General features: G+C 45.4%; 1 protein-coding gene across 5 annotated transcripts in view; it reads left to right on the top strand.

Annotated features, from left to right (window-relative positions):
* LOC119971847 (nucleobindin-2-like) overlaps positions 1-15805 on the top strand; it is an 82176-nt gene extending 66371 nt beyond the window's left edge. For 3 of the 5 annotated variants that reach the window (XM_038808058.1, XM_038808056.1, XM_038808059.1), the window contains exons 10-13: positions 218-307; positions 2676-2846; positions 11133-11217; positions 12162-15805. In XM_038808058.1, the coding sequence (XP_038663986.1) occupies positions 218-307; positions 2676-2846; positions 11133-11217; positions 12162-12274 (459 nt within the window). In that variant the 3' untranslated portion in view covers positions 12275-15805. Of the gene's footprint in view, positions 1-217; positions 308-2675; positions 2847-11132; positions 11226-12161 lie in introns of those variants that run through there. The other 2 variants (XM_038808057.1, XM_038808061.1) reach the window with 2 other exon arrangements.
* Positions 15806-20213: the final 4408 nt, after the last annotated feature.

Genomic DNA, 20213 nt, shown 5'->3' with positions numbered 1-20213 from the left:
TTTAAAAGCTCCTTAAAACCCACAAACCTTTGTTTGTGTCTCTGAACTCTCCCAGAATGGCTCAGCACCTGTTTCTGTTTTTAATATTTTAAATTTCCTCTGTAAACTCTGGTAGATATTTTACCTTCAAGGTACTATATAAATGTAAATTATAGTTGCATTCCACATTGTTTATACTATGGATATTTCAGCGAGTGTAATATAATGTTCTTTTCAGATTGATAGTAACAAGGATCGATTGATATCCCTTGATGAATTTCTACGTGCTACAGAAAAGAAGGAGTTTGTGAATGCCGAGAATTGGGAGGTGAGGAGTCATGTGTCACAAGTGGAAAAAATTTGGTGAACTCTCTTAATCACATCTAATATCTTTTGATGTGCCCACAGTGTTACGACCTCAGACCAGATCGCAACATTTTGTCAGAAATTGTTAAATTTGTAAAGCTGTGAGGAAAAGATACTTCGCTCCAGGAGTGATTCCACTCACAAATAGGGACGTGGTACATTAAAACAAACTTTAATATTAACATGGTATTCAACTAACTTTAAAGCACAGCAAATGTAGCTTACAATTACCAGTTGAACCATGCTTAACAATAAAATGAAGTATTTTAACTCCTAACTGCTGCTGCCTTTATTTCCAATCAAGCAGAACCCACCGTAGGTCAAACCCCAATTTTAAATACAGTTAGCAAACACAGGAGAACTTGCCAACATCTGAATATAAAATTCTTTTCAAAGACTGCTTGGAGGGAGAGAGATTCTCCTGTCAGGAAACAGCCTGCAGATTCTTGTCTGTATCAGACCACTGCTCAACCTGACAGACTTCTGCAGAAGTTGCTGTTTTGTTCAAAGCCAAATCTAAACTGACTAAAACTCAAAAGCTGACTGTTTCAGCCCTAGCTCCTATCATTAATTATATCGTCTTAATCCCACTAACTGGGTTATGACCATCTTACTGAGGCTAACCCCTCAATTATCTAAACCCCAGAGAACCTTCTTTCTATAAACAAAATTCTCTTTAGCCCTATTTGGGTAAACCCTATATATGGTTGAAATGAATGATGATCTTTCTTTTATGACATCTTAGTTACCTTCTAAAGCCAAAGTCTATCTTTCTTTTAAATCAGGAATTTTACTGCACCAGATGCATCTAAAGCAATATATTTACGAACTTCTTACATTCAACATAACACCTTTTGATATGCTTCGCAGTTATTGGTTCTGGATGTGGGAAGGGGAGTAAACACTCTTTCATTGTGTGTATGGTAATATGATAACTCTGCGGATGGTTGTTCTTTTTATTACCTATCTATAATATTGCATTAGAGATATAGCCCAGTTTTCATTTTTCCTTTTCATTTTATTGATGCTTGAATATTACTGTCAGTCTTCGGGAAAGAGTAAAGAGGGTGCAAGTGGTACTGCTTGATCACCTGGCCTTCTGAACCTTATCATCTCAACAGAAATGAGCCTTTGTTTTCTTACAGCCACGAACCCGCTCTATCCCATTATAATCTAAAGCTAAAGAACATAATCCAAGAACATAATCTAAAACTAATCAACTGGACCGAGCTGATGGGGAGGAAACTTGTTTCCACTTAAAAGTATTGAGAATGAGAGGACACAGATGAAAAGTGAATTGTAAAAGAACCAAAAGTGCAAGGAAATTGGGATTAAGCAGGTGAATGACACTATGTCATTTGGCATACCAGTGCAAACACAATGGCTTGAATGGCCTCCTGTACTGAAACACTTATGTGATTTTAAACATTTTGGAGAAAATTGATTCAAAACGATAATTAGTAATTACTTAACTTTTCCTCTCCCATTACCAGTCATTCATCGGCCTGGTGGTACTTGTCAGTTTATTGTCGTTTTGGTAGGTCTAACATAGAGGGGAAATACACCGTAAATGGCAAAACTCAAAGTCAGAGAGATCTGGGTGTGTAGGTCCACAGATCTTTGAAAGTGGCAACACAAGTGGACAAGGTAATCAAGAAAGCATACAAAATGCTTGTGTTCATTGGACAGGGTATGGAGGATAAAACTGGCAAGTCATGCTGCAGTTGTACAGAACCTTGGTAAGGCCACACTTGGAATATTGTGCACGATTCTGGTCACCACATTACCAGGAGGATGTGGAGGCTTTGAAGAGGGTGCAGAGGAGGTTTGCCAGGATATTACCTGGTCTGGAGGGTGTTAGCTATGCGGAGAGGCTGAATAGACTTGGACTGTTTTCATTAGAACGATGGAGGTTGAGGGGTGACCTGTTAGAGGTCTTCAAGATTATGAGGGGCATGGATAGAGTGGATGGGCAGGAACTCTTTCCAGGGTGGAGGGATCAGTCACCAGACGGCATAGGTTTAAGGTCCTGGGGCAAAGTTTAGAGGAGATGTGTAAGGCAGGTTTTTTTATACAGAGGGTGGCGAGTATCTGGAACGCGTTGCCAGGGGAGGTTGTGGAAGCAGATGCATTAACGGCGTTCAAAAGGCATCTTGACAAACATGGATGGGATGGGTATAGAGGGATGCAGCGCAAGGAAGTGCTGAGGGTTTTGGCAAAGGTTGGTATCATGACCAGTATAGGCTTGGCGGGCCGAAGGGCCTGTTCCTGTGCTGTATTGTTCTTTGTTCTTTACCTTCCTTGTGCTTTTATTATATTTTGTTGTTCAGACTCTAGATGAACAGGAGGTCTATTCAGAAGATGAGCTACAGCAGTTTGAGGAACGGCTGACTCAGCAGGAGCATGTACTGAAGGTGAAATCGGATGATTTATTGAAGCAACGTGAAGAGCTGCAGCAGCAACATGACCAACTCCAGGCTCAGAAATTTGAGTTCCAACAGGTGAAACTCTTGTGCTTATCTAGTTTCCCCTTAAATTCCGCTAACCTCTTCACCTCAATTACTCTGCGTGAAAGTGAGCTCCAGATTCGAAGCACACTTTTCTGGGGAATCTACGGTGGCTCAGAGGGAACATCACTGAGGAAGTTCCTGGCCCAAGAGTTCTCGTCTTGTCAGTTGAGCATTATCTTTGGTCAGGAGAGGGCACTGTTTGCCTTCTGAACTGATGATGTGAAATAGAAAATTCTTCTTTGTAAACGTGGCACTAAATGTCCCAGGTTATGATGCGTAGGGACTTGGAGGAAGTGACCTACAGAAGTTATGGTTAACATTGGTTGGAAATGCTCACGTGTCCAGACGGAAGAACACTGCTATCCTTGGGGCGTTGTAAACTAGAGGAGATTAGAGAGCTAGGGAGGGAGAAGACTGTAGAGGGATTTCTCAGTGAGGTTGTTGCAAAATGTAAAGGCAATGAGGTAGCAGGTACAAAAGCTTTTGATTGTTGCTCAAGATTAGGAGAGTTATGGTGAATATAAAATCATGCAATGTCACAGAACAGGAATGATTATTCAGCCCAGGGATACAACCAGCTCAACTACCAGCTGCCTCCTGAGGCTAATGAATAGTAATTCCTCAATGTCCCTCTAAGCTGCACTGCAATCCGAAAGTCTCCACACAGGCTGAGCAAAAGTCAGCCTCCTTTAAGTTACCTTGCATGCACAACCATGCAAAAAGATTGCAAGGGCGCACACACTTAAATGAATCAACCACAGACAAGAGTTTAGAGGATACATTTACTCTGTTTCAGACAAGTTAAATCTTTATATTCCACAATGTGCAGTTGTGGTTATTTTCTACCTACTTGAGTAGAACTGAATGACTTCCCAGAGCTTGCAGTTAATAATAATTAACATTAAGGGCAGCATGGTGGCGCAGTGGTTAGCACTTCTGCCTTGTGGCGCCGAGGTCCCAGGTTCGATCCCGGCTCTGGATCACTGTCCGTATGGAGTTCGCACATTCTCCCCGTGTGTGCTTGGGTTTCGCCGCCACAACCCAAAGATGAGCAGGGTAGGTGGATTGGCCATGCTAAATTGCCCCTTAATTGGAAAAAATGAATCGGGTGTTCTAAATTTTAAAAAGAAGGAAAAAAAGAGAACCATTTCACATGGCTGTGGATTTGGGGTCACGTATGGCAGATTTCCTCACCTTAAGGAAGCCAAATGGGTTTTTAAACGACAATTTGGTAGTGTCATCATCATGGTTGCTGATGCAATTTATTCAGATGTATTTAATGAATTGAAGTTTATCGCTCCTGCTTCCGTGATGACATTTGAACTCGTGTTTCTGGACATTGGTCCAGGCCTCTTGATTGTTGGACCAGTAATATAAGCACTACGCTACAATATAGTTTATCCTGATATCCTTGGGGCGTTGTAAACTAGAGGAGATTAGAGAACTAGGGAGGGAGAAGACTGTAGAGGGATTTCTCAGTGAGGTTGTTGCAAAATGTAAAGGCAATGAGGTAGCAGGTACAAAAGCTTTTGATTGTTGCTCAAGATTAGGAGAGTTGTGGTGAATATAAAATCATGCAATGTCACAGAACAGGAATGATTATTCAGCCCAGGGATACAACCAGCTCAACTACCAGCTGCCTCCTGAGGCTAATGAATAGTAATTCCTCAATGTTCCTCTAAGCTGCACTGCAATCCGAAAGTCTCCACACAGGCTGAGCAAAAGTCAGCCTCCTTTAAGTTACCTTGCATGCACAACCATGCAAAACGATTGCAAGGGCGCACACACTTAAATGAATCAACCACAGCCCCAAGGATATAGTTTTACAATATAGATACAATATAGTTTAGGAGGAACTTCTTCACCCAAAGGGTTGTGAATCTATGGAATTCCTTGCCCAGTGAAGCAGTTGAGGCTCCTTCATTACATGTTTTTAAGGTAAAGATAGATAGTTTTTTGAAGAATAAAGGGATTAAGGGTTATGGTGTTCGGGCCGGAAAGTGGAGCTGAGTCCACAAAAGATCAGCCATGATCTAATTGAATGGCGGAGCAGGCTCGAGGGGCCAGATGGCCTACTCCTGCTCCTAGTTCTTATGTTCTTATATATGGGACAAATAAAGAAACAAAAGATGAGCCTGGAGGAGGTGTAAACTGAAATAGCAGCTACATTACCAATAGTGGAACTGTTATGTGCTGCAGACTAATTAAAAAAAAAAAAATCTTGATCCATTATAACACCCTTTTGTCTTGTACCCCATCATCATTTTGACATTAGAGTGGGATTCTCCGGCCTAGAGTGGGATTCTCTGGCCTCAATACGCTCTCGCTCAAGCGAAACGACGCCGGTGAATAGCGGGAGAGGCCAAAAAGAAGAACCGTGCCAAACAGTTTGTGATGCAACTGGCCCGCTACTGGAGGCGAAATTGGGATCTCGCGTAGTGTGGCAAGAAACCAATTATCACCACTTAAGCCCTATTTCCATACAATTAGCAAGAGCCCCGAGCCCCCACTTATCCAACAGCCTCCTGTTGCTCAGCGGCCTCCCCAGCAAGTGGTCATGCTGGCGCCGATGTGTACTCCTGTTTAAAAGCGTGAACCTGCCGTGGGGAGCCAAGGATGGATGCAGCCATCATTGCTCACAGACAAAGAGCCTCGGGGCGCTGAGCTTCCCACACCAGTGCTCGGCGTGGGGGTGGGGGGGGGGACCGCCCCGGCAGGGGAAGACAGCCAATGAGGTAGGAGGAAGACGCTGAGGGGGGGCAACCGCTTGCAGCACCATTATGCCAACCCCTGGATCGTGTTTACTCATTCCAGGGGCAACCCTTGTCCCTGCCCTGCTGCCCCATCAACCACCAATAACGCAACTGATTGCTGAGGCCTCTGGCTGAAGGCTTTTGCTAATAGTGAATTGGCAAACGTGGTTAAGTGAGCACTTCACACAACCCAGTGGATTCCCATGGGTGGCGGGCCATGTAGCATGTGGGAGTCATTGCCTAGCATTCCGATCGCACCTTGATGCCCAGACACTGTGTTTGAACACTGCGGGAGGTAATCCCACACACGCAGCAGCTAAAATCCGAACACCCAGGGGATGGTCGCAGCTCCGAGGACGTGTCCATGGCCGGAGGGTGGATGAGTGCCATGGGGGGGTGGGGACCAATGGTGGACTGGAGTGCCCCGGGCTGGGAGCCACCACTGTTGTCAGTTTGACACCCTCTCCAATTCCTTACAAATATTGAATGCTATGGCAGGGATATTGAACCCAGAACTTGCCCTAGTGGTACTGCCAGTAGTCCGGGTGGCCAGACGCCGGAGATGGCGGCATCAGAGCGTCTGCAGATGCTCGAGATGGCGACCCATGTGATGGACCCTGCCCAACACCCTAAGGACCCGGCCGCCAATCACGCCAGGGTTAGACTCAGAGGGGGAGTCCCACAATGATCTAGAGTGTACAGGCATCGCTGGCTGTTGGAGCAGATGATGGACAACATTTGCCGCAGAAGGTTCCGCCTCAACAAGGAGATGGTACGGCACCTGTGCCATGTACTTACGGACTTGGCACCACATGGAGGAGGAGGACACCCACCCCCCCGGTGACTATCAAGGTCACCGCAGCCCTCATCTCTGATTTTACATCTCAGGATCATTCCAGGGCTCGAGCGGGGGACATGTGTGGTCGACTCACCAGCCACAGCTCACATGTGCATCCGACAGGTCACGGATGCCCTTATGTCCGGGTGGAAAACTACATAATCTTTGACTTGGGCTATACCCTGCAACATTCCTGGGCAGCAGTTTTCTCTGCCATCGCCGAGATGGTCCAGGGGATAATAGATGCCACGCATGTTGCCCTGCGCTCACCAGGCCATCTGGAGATGCCCAATGTTAACCGAAAGGGGTTACACTACCTCAACATACATCTCATGTGTGACCATGATGATAATGCTTCCAGGGGAGTGTTCATTACAGCTACATCCTGGGGCAGTTGGTCATCCCTGGCCTCTTCGAGGAACACCCCAGGATAGGCAGCTGGCTCTTGGGGGGATAAGTGATATCCGCTGAGGACCTGGCTAATGACGCCAGTACGGAAGGCGGTGACCGAAGCAGAGAACTAGTGCAATGAGGCCCATGCAGCCACCTGGACTGTCATTGAGCGGTGCATCGGACTCCTCAAGATGAAGTTCCGATGCCTCGACCGCTGCGGTGGTGCACTCCAGTACACTGCCCGGAGGGTCGCCCCCTTTGTGGTGATCTGCTGTGCCATCCACAACCTCGCACAGTAGTGGGGCAACATGCTGGAGGTTGGTGATGAGGAACGTGTGGCCACCTCCAAAGAAGAGGACCAGGACAATAAGGTGGCTCAGGACCAGCAGAGGCTGGAGAACTTGGCCAGGGGACCAGCCAGCGGCTGCAGAACAGGCGGCAGTGGAGAGGGTCCGGGAAGCCCGGAGGACCAGAGAGGTCCTCAGACTCGCCCAATACACTTAGAAGGTGGAATGGTCCATCACGCCCCACTCTCATTTCCCACCCTTCCAGGGTATGTGTCACATCACTCCAGGGTCCTGGGATAGTGTTGGCACTGTCAGAAGGGCAAGGGAGATGACGACAACCCGCAGAGAGCTGAATGCTGGTGCTCCTAAAGCTATGCCATAGTCTGACCCCTACCTGTCTGCTGAGTGCTTGCTCACTCCCATCACCTTCACACGGTATGCCCTGGAGGTTGGTGGATGGATCCCTGGAGAGATGGGCCAAGGGTTCAGAAAGTCAGCCTGCATTGCAGAAGAAAGTGATAGTGGCATCATACAGGTGGTGCGCAAGGACGTTTATTGTGTTTTACAATTTCCCACTCTCCCGAAAATGCCCTTCCCCGGTGCCCTCCGTAATCCTCGATGTGCTTTCCCTTCCAACTCCCACTACGTCTAGGTGTCTCCCCAGGGTGCATATCTGAGGTGGAGGCAGCCATCTCCTTACCTTGTCCTGAGGAAGCACATGCGCAGCCGGATGGTGCCAGGGGTGTGTGTATGCGCAGGATGGATCTCTCCATACAATCGGCCCATTGGATGGGACCCTGAGAGCTGGCCAGGAATGTACGGGTGGGGAGGCTCGCCGCCGCTGCCACTGCCGGCAGTTGCATGGTCCCTGGAGGGAGAGGAGGCGGCGGCGGCAGCAGCTGTGCCTGCCTTCGTTGCGGTGGAGACAAGGCAATTTCTGCGGATGTGTTCTCACCCCTTGCAAGTGTGGCACCGCACACCGCGGATCAGAATATTGTTATGGAACTTCAAAGCCCCCTCTAAAACCTCCTCCCAGGGCCAGGTGGCTAAAGATCTGGCACCAGAAGGAGAAGGTATGGTCTAGGAGGAGGTCTGTGAGGTTGAGCGTGAATGGCACCACTCCAGACTTGACGTCCCCCAACAGGTGGAGGTGGGAGAGGAAGAGCTTCGTGGGGAGGTGGGCCAGGACATTCGAGAGGATCACCTTCTCATCAGTGGCCTCCAGAGGGTTCACCTCCATGTGTGTTCCGTCCACCATGAAACCCCTTTCAAGGGTGAGGCGGATCGTCCGCTTGGCATGCAGGAAGAATACGGCTTAATCATACACCTGGGAGACGGCCACGTGGCAGACGAACCAACGACCCTGGCCATTGCATGGATGCACGCCTCTATGGACACTGTGGGGTGGCAAACGTACTCCAGCCCCCGGAAAGCCAAGTGGAGTAGCAGGGAAGAGAAAGGAGGGGTAAATGATGGATACAGAGGTAGGAAGAGGAGGGACACAGGCGGGCAGGGCACTGTGTAACTGGTGAGTGGGAGGCCAGTGGAAAGAGGAAAAGTCTTCGGTCCAGGGAGGGCCCAGCAGAACCTCAGTCTACAGTAGTCCCACCCCCACCCGAGGTGGGTGGGAGGACCTGGTGGGACAGAGCCTTCAGCTAGGAGGGACCCAACAAAACACACACAGTCCCTCCCTCACCTTGGTCTCAAAGAAAACGCTGGTCTTCCTCTCTTCTAGACAACGGGGCTCTCTTCGGGCAGCACGGTAGCACAGTGGTTAGCACAGTTGCTTCATATCTCCAGGATCCCAGGTTCGATTCCCGGCTTGGGTCACTGTCTGTGCGGAGTCTGCACATTCTCCCCGTGTCTGCGTGGGTTTCTCCAGGGTGCTCCAGTTTCCTCCCACAGTCCAAAGATGCACAGGTTAGCTGGATTGGCCATGCTGAATTGCCTTTAGTGTCCAAAAAGGTAAAATGGGTTACTGGGTCAGGGGGATAGGGTGAAGGCTTAGGCTTGAGTCGGGTGCTCTTTCCAAAGGCCAGTGCAGGCTCGATGGGCCGAATGGCCTTCTGCACTGTAAATTCTATGATGATTCTTCCTTCCTTCCACTCTTCCCCTCCCCCAGGTGGGCAGGCTGAGAAACGAGCAGTGAAGGAGAGGCAGCACTCACTCTGTCTCTCATTCTCCAGGCAGGCAGGAAAAAGGAATGGCAGCACTTCTTCCCCTCTCCCTTTCAAGCATTGAGACAAACAGCAGCGAATAGGACAGGCAGCACTTCTCCCTCTTCCTCCAGGCAGGCAAGCAAAACGAAAGGGAGCATTCTCCCTCTCCCCATTCCGGGCAGCTGGGTCAGCTCTTCCCTTCACCTCACCTCACTTCACCTCCACTCACCCAGTACCCCCAGACTGAATGCCCAATTTTGAACATGGCGCCCAGTTTCGAAGATGGCTACTCATCTCCTCCAGTCCCACAGCAGCCATTGTGCTAGCTTCACATTTAAAAAAAAGTGTGCTAAAGGGCGCCTGTGTGACCACTCGCTGAGAGCCGATTAGATCATGGGAGGCCATTAGATAGGGGAATCGACCAATTAACGATATGGAGATTGGCCTTAATTGGTTATTATTAGTTTCTCGCCACACCTTGGCGGAAACCGTATCCCGTCAGCTGGAACGGGCCAGTTAGATCGGAAACTGATCGGCGTCTGGTATCGATCCCGATTTTGGCCTTCCCGCGATCTACCTGATGCGCACGGATCAGTGCTGGGCGCAATGCGGCTATTAGATCACAGCCAATAATTGCCTTCAAAAATGAATTGGATAAATTGTTGCAGGAAGAAAATAATTGTAGCACTATGGAGAAAGAGTGACACAGTGGAGCAAACTGAAATGCTTTTCAAAAAGAGTCAGGTTGACTTGATGGAGTTCTCTGTGATGTTCCTTGCTGTATTTGTACAATGGTCAGATGTGTCTTAAAATCTCTTTTGCCATGTAGAGTTGTACCTTGTAGTTGCAGTGAGTCTGAGATTCTATGTACAGCCCTTCAATCTAAAAACAGTCTTATCACTGGTGGCAGTACTATTTTTTCAAAGACATTAATCATAGAATCCCTACAGTGCAGAAGGAGGCCGTTCGGCCCATCGAGTCTGCACCAACCCGTTTGAATGAGCTACCCAATTACACTCCCCCGCCCTATCGCTGTAATCCCATGACTGACCTGCCCATCTCTGGAAACTTAAGCAGCAATTTACTTTGGCCAATCCATCTAACCCGCACATCTTTGGACTGTGGGCGGAAACCGGAGCACCGGAAGGAAACCCACACAGACATGGGGAGAACATACCAACTCCACACAAACAGTGACCCAAGGCTGGAATTGAACCCGGGGCCCTGGCGCTGTGAGACAGGAGTGCTAACCACTGTGCCAGCATGCCGCTCGTGAAGAAAATCTACTGGGAATTGCTTGATAAGATATTATGCGATCGCATGCTGTCCTTTCCCTGTCACCACCTGGATAGTAATTGTTCTCGCTTATAGATGGGAGATTCCTCTCTCCAGTCCCAACTTCTGATGTTGGTCTGCAGCACAAGATTCAGAGTCTGAGAATGTTTCACGTAGGAAATTGAGTGATTAACACACAAAATGTAGAAAATTATACTGAGCTCCGGTTATCATTATTTGCACCAAGTATTGGGCTTTATTCAGTTACCACCTTGTACCGGAAGTACTTAAATAATAAAAAGCGGAAAAAATATTTCCATGGCTGTTCTTGTATTCCTCACTTGGATAAATCCAATTGCAACGCTTCTTGAATATTTTAAAAAATAAATAAATTTAGAGTACCCAATTCATTTTTTTCCAATTAAGGGGCAATTTGGCATTATCAATCCACCTAACCTGCACATCTTAGTGTTTCCCAATGTGAGGACAGGAAGGGATTTCCAGTTAGTTCAGTGGGCAAAACAATAACAAAACTAAGAAGTTAACTTTTTTTTTAATATGAAATCCAATAGGCCGTACAGCAACTGGAACAGCAGAAGCAGATCCAACATGTCCAACCTCCAGCAGGATCTAATGGAGAACTCCAGTTCCACCACGGTTTGTAGCTTCTTGATAAGATTGGTGTGACCAATAAATCTCTGCTTTCTTTTCTGTAATTACACTTAAATGGCTGCTTAAATCTACCGCCTGATGCAGTTGATTTTGCCTTAATCTCGCATTTGCACCAGCCAGACAAATTATTTTGGTGTGAGATTGGAGGAAATGATGCCAAGTGCCACTTTCTCTAAATCTGTTATGGGCAAGAGATCAGAAACTGGAGGAGCATGGGAATTATGAGGATAGATCAGTCTTGGACAGGGCACAGCTCAGACTTATCAGAGTAACAGGGCTTCATTTCTGCCAAAAAGGCTGCACAAATGTAGCTAGCATCCCTTGAATTTATAATTTTGTGGGGCGATCTAATTGTTTTGTTTGAAAGGATAATAGGCCTTGATAGGGCAGATACAGAGAAGCTGTTTCTTCTGTTGGGGGGAATCCAGAACAAGAAGGCAGAATCTTAAAATTAGAGCTAGAAGTAAAATCGCAGAGTTTATTGACAATTGGCATTCTCTTTCCCTGAAAGTCTATGATTGCTTTGTGAGTTACACTTATCAAGATTTAAATCCACAGACTTGTTTTAGTAAGGGTATCAAGGAATAGGGATTAAAGGTGCGTAAATAGGGTTGCCCTACTTTTCAGCCATGACCTAACCGATGAGGGGTGTTCAAGGTGCTGAATGGCCTACACTCTGTGTATCTATGTTCCAAACTAAAGAGTTTTGTTTATGTAATTTAGTGGAAAAAGGAGTTAGACAGAGTACAAAACTATCACCCACTACCGTCCAATATATTCAACATGCAGGATCCATGAGACCTAAGCTTCAGATGTTAACAGTGCAAGCACCGCATGACAGCAAATTGAAGGCCCTTGTGTCGCATAATTTGCAGTGTTGATTTCCTCTTGATGTCTACATCTCTTGCTGAAATGTTAATTTCCCATAGAAACAGGACAGCCAGGTCCTCCAGGAAAGGCTGAAGCTCCACCTCCAGGCCATGACCTGACACAAACTTTACATCAACCAGCTGCACCTGAACAGGATCAACCTCATCAATAATCATCTGTGCCTCCAGGAATTGGGCTACCGCAGAAGTTCCTGATCGGCTCTTTGGGTCCAAATGATCATTGCTCCTCTCGTATAATTTTTGTCACTGTTTAATCCTGTTAACGTTGCACAATACATGAAGACCACTGTGTTTGCAAGCATTTTGTTCAAGGAAGTTACTGAAACTCTCCTGCGCAGATATTCAGTTATCCAACAAAGGTGATTTGCTTAATATGGTGGGCAGAACCTTGAGCAGAATTTCACTTAAAATCCCTGAACTCCGAATTACTTGAAAACCATAATGGAACTGGTTCGAACTGGGTTGTGAGCCCTTGGAAAATATTTTCATCCTGTGATAGGTATAATTCCTTTTTGGCAAGTGGGAGAGAATGTTTAATGCGTGAGTATTAAGATTGAGATAGTTCAAAAAATGTAGTCAATCCGTATGAGATGAGACATTTGGATTATTATTTTGGGATTATAAGTAGAAGGGCTATTCATCTTGTAAATCAGGCATTTAGTTCGACATTCTGGTGTCTGATTACTCTGCTAGTCCGATCTCATTTTCTTGGCTATTCAGTGCCAGTTTAGCTATCCCCAGCTACAATTATTCTCTCCCATTCTTGGTTTTCTATACCATATCTGTGCAGGTCAAAGCTGGTACATGGAACTAATTGGGTGCATTAATATCAAATTTAATGTCTTTTCGGGTCTGCAATGGATGAAGTAGGCCAGCAATGTTTCAAGGTCATTTTTTCATCTAGAATGTAGCGAGCGGGGGCTGTCTTGTATGCCATGCTGGTTTAGCTCACTGGGCTAAATCGCTGGCTTTTAAAGCAGACCAAGCGGGCCACCAGCACGGTTCAATTCCCGTATCAGCCTCCCCGGACAGGCGCCGGAATGTGGCGACTAGGGGCTTTTCACAGTAACTTCATTGAAGCCTACTCGTGACAATAAGAGATTTTCATTTTTTTTTCCAAGAACATATAGTTTCAACATTATTTTTTAAAGTTTATTCACCACCATTGATGAGTTTGGGGGGATTTTTGGGAGTGCTGCTTGAAATGTGTTCAGTTATCTCAATACTTTGGCACAATATTTTGTCCATATTCTGCATCTATTTCCTTTAACCTCTGATTTGTTGCCAAGATCTGTCAATACACAGGTGCCCTGCCAGTCTGAGTGCTGAAGGCAATCCTCTTCATCAAAATATTCTGAGTTGGTCACTTTTCATTGGCTTTCCCAGATTGATCTTAAATTCATACTGTCACCATGGCTGTTATCCAAATCACTTGCTAATTCACAAACAATGCAAAAATGTTAATAGATTGTTATGAATTGCCAAATCACGGTTACTGATTCAGCAGCAGCCAACACGTTATTTTATGCCATAAAAGAAGCTGACTAATATTTTGATATGCATTAAATTAAACTTCAGGCTAAAGATAAATAGAGGAAATGCTCAATGTTGAATGTGGGCATTTTGTTTTGACGTTGGACTGTCTTTTTGCATAAACTTAAAGCAAGTTGTAAGTTCTGGGTGTTTCAGATATGTAAAAGAACTCCAGCATTTAGTGGCTTGCAGTAAATTATTAATGTATATGACAGAACCACCTACGTGCAAGTGTTATCAAAAGTTAAATATATGATCCTTTTTTAAAAAAAAACATGTTTGCAATTTCAGCATTAAAGTTTAATAATTCCTTTACTGTATTCAGAGAATTCTGCGAATTAAGAATTGCCCAATCACACTAATTCTATTTTATCTTGTGCAGTATTAGTGAGATCCAGAAAATAATTTTTGGTTGATTTTTGGAGTTAAAATCAAGCAATGTACAGCCTGTATATTGTAATACTACTGTATCTGTATTCAGCCAAGACATGTGCTATTTGTAAGGGAGTCGATGCCAGTTTGCCTTCACTGGCACAGCTTGGTTTCCTCAATACTCTTCTGCCATCATGGGAATGTAAATTGCTCTCCTTACTGCCTACCTAATAGCTGTACATTGTAACAGATATTTGAATGTTTCAATTTACCATGTGTAAACTATTGGTGGGATAATGCTAATGACTTGAATGATTATGCATTGATTTAATTTTAAAATTTCCAGATTTATTCGAATTGGGAAGCTGCTTCTCGCTGCATTCCCATTCTGACATACAAGGTCTTAATGAACCTCATTATTTGGCTTAAGGTAGCAAATCACCAATGCACTGTAGTCTTGTGGGGAGGATTTGCACATGTGATCCCTAGCTCAACACGCTGGATTTAACTGTGCCATTTTGAGGAGGTGTGTAATAGATTCCAGATCCTTTGCTGTAGGGAGAAATTAGAATGAGGCTCACCTCCTCATACAGGCACAGAGAGAATGGTGCTGACAGAAGTCTGGACGCTCACCTTCCCTCAACAGAAAATGCCCCAAAGGTAGCTAAGAAAGCAAATTTTAATAAATATATTTCAGGAAGTTATGAATTCTTACAATTCGTTGCCAAATCGAAATGCTGTCATTAGTGGCTGAACTAACTGTTAACATGAAATATTTTAAAGGATAGGATCACCTTGAGTGAGAATCAGCTATTAGTGAGGGAGCACTTTTGAGAGTGGAGGAAACCAAAAAGTTAACCGAGAGATTGAATTTTCCATTCAAAACGCCCAACTTCTGTTAAGCGTTTACAGGAATTGAAGTTTTCTATTCTTTATGGGGATTGGTGATCTGTTGGGTTGAATAGTACCTTTTTATCTCTAGGCCTGGTCTTCAGTCCACCCAAAATGCAGATCTATTGGCCAGTGAGAATCCTATGTGAAATGAGTTGAAAGTTTCTAGTCGGTGTGGATGCACAGCACAAAGTTGTCCCGAATGTGACTCTAATTGGCACTCTTACACACTGGCTCATGTGGGAAATACAAATTGTTGTACAGACACATTGTGTTCTTGGATGTATTTAAGTGAAGATATTATTAGTGGGACCATAAGGGAAGCTTTATTCTGCATCTTACTATATTGCATCTGACTGGGAATGCTTAATTTTGGCACTGAGTATCTAAACTTGTAAAATATAACATACCTTAGCACCACATCCCTCACCTTGTTGAGCATAAAATTTAGCATACATCAAAAAATTGCTGTTTAGTGACTTGGAGTAGAAATATCCTTTAATTAATTGTGTATTATATTCAAAATGTTTTGATTTAATAAGTGCAATGATTCATTGTCTACTCACTCACCATGTACAGACTGTCCAACCAAGTATAGCCTGTCCAAAGAGATCCCTGCCACTATTATGTGTCTACTGTAATTTGAAATACATTAAACATTAACATTCAAACTTAAGTTTACTGTCTCAGCCCAGAAGGTTTCCATTCTGAGAACATAATTTAAATTGTGTTGCAGTTGTATTTTTATTTGAATGCTGTACTGTTTTTATTTTGTTCTGTGGTGCAATATTTGTTGATGAGAAGTTTTTCGTTCTCTCTTAATTTCTTTGTAAGATTTGGTTTATAAAAGAATTGCGTTTGGGCATAAAGCAGAATATTTAAATTACCGATATGCTTCCTCTTTCTTATTTGAGCCCAGACTTGAGACATTCCTCCCTCAGTAAATGTCTATCACCGCTAGTAACTTCAAAACTTTATTAGTTTTGGCTGCTGCACAGGGTTATCGACATGATAAATGCAAAAAACACCCAACAAACAGAACCTAGCTGTCCCATGACCAACAGGTCAGAGCAAAGATCTATAAAACAACCACATCCAGTTGGCGATGAACAACTAGGCAACTAACAGTAGAGACAATTCTACGAAAATCTCCACCCTTAACCATGGTGAAATCCAGTATATTAGTTTAAGTGACAGATCTTGCAGTAGTCATCAAATGTGCAGAAAGATGATCCTAAGTTATTGCCACTTGAGGTTCCCACCATCATAGATACAAGTATCCAGCTGATAGATTTTAACATGGATTAATCATATGTTGCGGCATAGGTAGGAAAGGAGTGGAGACCATGATCAGAACGGCGGACCCTGCTAAGTTTCTTATGTGACATTAAGACGCTTCTAAATGTCATAAAAACCTAAAAACAGAAAGTATTGCTGAAGAACAGTGCAGCAGAGCTTGGTGCTCTTTTAATAAAACATTTTTTTTTTTAAGCGTACCTAATTCAATTTTTCCAATTAAGGGGCAATTTAGCATGGCCAATCCACCTACCCTGCACATCTTTGGGTTGTGGAGGTGAAACCCACGCAAATACAGGGAAAATGTGCAAATTGCACACAGACAAAGACCCAGGGCCGGGATTGAAGCTGGGACATCGGCGCCGTGGGGCAGCAATGCTAACCACTGCGCTACTCGGTGCAGAAGTTCTTCTGTGCTAACTGTGCTAACCACTATGCTACCGTGCTACCCATGGTTCTCCTTCTTCTCCCAAGTACACAACGTTAGTAAGAGCAGAATATTCCACGATTATAATCTCCAACCACCCTGCATATTACACGGATGTGAGGTTGGAGACAACCTGTGCCCAACACCCCCCATGGAGGTTTGACACGGCCCTTCTGGCCGATAAGGCTTTCTGCGAGAATATATCACAGGCCAGAGACAAGTATACGATTAACAATCAGAATGAGGAGGTCTCACCCTGCACGTCTGGGAGGCACTGAAGGCTGTGATCAGGGGTGAAAGTTTTGCCGACAAGGCTCATAGAGATAGGGAAGAGAGGGTGGCTAGGCAACAGCTAGTTGACTTCATACTAAAAGTAGACCGACGATATTCTGAGGCCCTGACCATAGAACTCCTGGCGGAGAGGAAAGAGCTACAAATGGACTTTGATCTGCTCTTCACGAGAAAAGCAGTACACCAACTTCACCATGCATGGGGGACCTTGTACGAGCATGGAGACAAAGTCAGCCGCCTGCTGGCTCACCAGCTGAGAAAACAGGCAGCCGTAAGGGAAATATTTCAGATTAGTGACAACAAAGACAAACTCGTAGCGGAGCTGGAAAAGATCAATGAGGCATTCAAGACCTTCTACTGCTGTACCTTCTACCTCTGAGCATCCAGCTGTGGACCTGGGAGTAAGACAATTCCTCGATGGACTGGAGATACCAGTTGTGGGGGAAGATAGAAAACAGGGCTGGAAGCACCACTAGAACCGGGAGAAGTCATGGAGAATATTAACTCCATGCAGGCGGGGAAGGTGCTGGGACCAGACGGATTCCCAGTGGACATCTACAGAAAATTTTCAACAACATGGGCCCGCACCTGTGGGAGATGTTCACAGACTCGCTGGCAAGGAGCACCCTACTGCTTACTCTAGTCCAAGCCTCAATCTCACTGGTACCCAAAAAAGACAAAGACCCAACAGAATGCAAGTCCTACAGACCCATTTCGCTGCTAAACGTGGAAGTGAAAATACTGGCCAAGATCTTAGCCAGGATACTGGAGGACTCCATATCAGAGGTGGTAGCAGCAGACCAAATGGGTTTTGTCATGGGTAAACAACTAACATCAAACATCAGGCATCTGCTGAACGTGGTAACAAATCCCATCCAGGGAGAGAACACCTGATGTGAACGTCTCCCTGGATGTAGAAAAAGGCCTTCGACAAAGTCGAATGGAAGTACCTCATTGAGGTGGGGCGGTTCGGCTTTGGGCAGGGTTCACCGCCTGGGTGAAACTCCTGTTCCATGCTCTCACGGCGAGGATATAGATGCATATCTTCAGCTCTAAATACTTCCAGCTGCACAGAGGCACAAGGCAGGGATGCCCGTTGTCCCCGCTGCTGTCCGCTCTAGCCATCGAGCCATTAGCGATCGCGCTCAGGGCAACGAATAATTGGAAGGTATCCGGACAGGAGACAAGACTGCACAGAGTCTCGCTTTGTGCGGATGACCTGCTCCTCCACATCTCGGACCCACAAAGGGAATCATGAAGCACCTGTAAGAGTTTGGAGCCTTCCTGGGCTACAAACTCGACCTGGGCAAAACAGATCTTCCCGGTGAGCCCGCAAGGAGCAGGGAACCCTAGGATTCCCCAGAAGGTGCTGCAGAGAACGAGAACCATAGGAGGCCTAGCACTCCCAACCCTGCAATATTACCATTGGGCTAATACTGCAGAAAGGGAAAAGAGTTGGGTAAAGGAGTCACAAGCCTGGCCATGGCTGTGCTCCCATTCCCACTGAACAAATATTCAATGAGCCCGATGGTGATAGCAACACTCCGGTCGTGGAACCCTTTGCAACAGCATTTTGGATTAACCGAAATGCCCGCTAAAGCCCCCATCTGCAACAACCACAGGTTCGCGCCAGCCATAATGGATGCCACCTTAAAAAGGTGGAGACAGGACTGGGGGACATTGATAGTTAGGGACTTCTACACAGAAAACAGACTGACAACACTTGAGGAACTAACAGAGAAGTTCCAACTGATGAGGGGGAAACAAGGTAAGATATATGCAGGTCAAAAACTTCATGCGTAGGGGAAACGAAATGTATCCATAATCGCTGTTAGAGGACTTACTGGACGCAGACATCTGAGGGAGTGGAAACTGCGGAGACCGGTATGGGCGACTAATAGGAAGGACAGGTACACCCCTGGATGAGACAAGGGAAATGTGGGAAGAAGATCTAGGTACTGGGTAATGAACCCGGCCAGGTGTTAGATTTAGATGTAGATGAGCACTTTGGTGATAGTGATCACAATTCGGTTATGTTTACTTTAGCGATGGGCAGGGATAGGTATATACCGTAAGGCAAGAATTATAACTGGGGGAAAGGTAATTATGATGCTATTCGGCAAGATTTAAGATGTATAGGATGGGGAAGGAAACTGCAGGGGATGGGTACAATCGAAATGTGGAGCTTTTTCAAGGAACATCTACTGCGTGTCCTTGATAAGTATGTACCTGTCAGGCAGGGAGGAAGTTGTCGAGCAAGGGAACCGTGGTTTACTAAGGAAGTTGAAGCACTTGTCAAGAGGAAGAAAAAGGCTTATGTTAGGATGAGACATGAAGGCTCAGTTAGGGCACTTGAGAGTTACAAGTTAGCCAGGAAGGACCTAAAGGGAGAGTTAAGAAAAGCGAGGAGAGGACACGAAAAGTCGTTGGCGGATAGGATCAAGGAAAACCCTAAGGCTTTCTATAGGTATATCAGGAACAAAAGAATGACTCGAGTAAGGTTAGGGCCAATCAAGGATAGTAGTGGAAAGTTGTGTGTGGAATCAGAGGAGATAGGGGAAGCGTTAAATGGATATTTTTCGTCAGTGTTTACACTGGAGAAAGACAATGTTGTCGAGGAGAATACTCAGGTACAGTCGACCAGGCTAGATGGGATTGAGGTTCACAAGGAGGAGGTGGTAGCAATTTTGGAAAGTGTAAAAATAGGATTCTCTGGGAAGCCAGGGAGGAGATTGCAGAGCCTTTGTCCTTGATCTTTATTCCTGTCGACAAAGACGACATAGTGCCGGAAGACTGGAGGATAGCAAATGTTATCCCCTTGTTCAAGAAGGGGAGTAGAGACAACCCTGGTAATTATAGACCTGTGAGCCTTACTTCGGTTGTGGGTAAAATGTTGGAAAAGGTTATAAGAGATAGGGTTTATAATCATCTTGAAAAGAACAAGTTGATTAGCGATAGTCAACACGGTTTTGTGAAGGGTAGGTCATGCCTCACAAACCTTATTGAGTTTTTTGAGAAGGTGACCAAACAGGTGGATGAGGGTAAAGCAGTTGATGTGGTGTATATGAATTTCAGTAAGGCGTTTGATAAGGTTCCCCACAGTAGGCTAATGCAGAAAATACGGAAGTATGGGATTGAAGGTGATTTAGCGGTTTGGATCAGTAATTGGCTAGCTGAAAGAAGACAGAGGGTGGTGGTTGATGGGAAATGTTCATCCTGGAGTTCAGTTACTAGTGGTGTACTGCAAGGATCTGTTTTGGGGCCACTGCTGTTTGCCATTT

The sequence above is a fragment of the Scyliorhinus canicula genome, chromosome 9 (assembly GCF_902713615.1).
Source record: "Scyliorhinus canicula chromosome 9, sScyCan1.1, whole genome shotgun sequence".
NCBI lineage: Eukaryota > Metazoa > Chordata > Chondrichthyes > Carcharhiniformes > Scyliorhinidae > Scyliorhinus > Scyliorhinus canicula.
The sequence above is the reverse complement of the archived record's forward strand: the minus strand, read 5'-3'. Positions and strand labels throughout refer to the sequence as shown.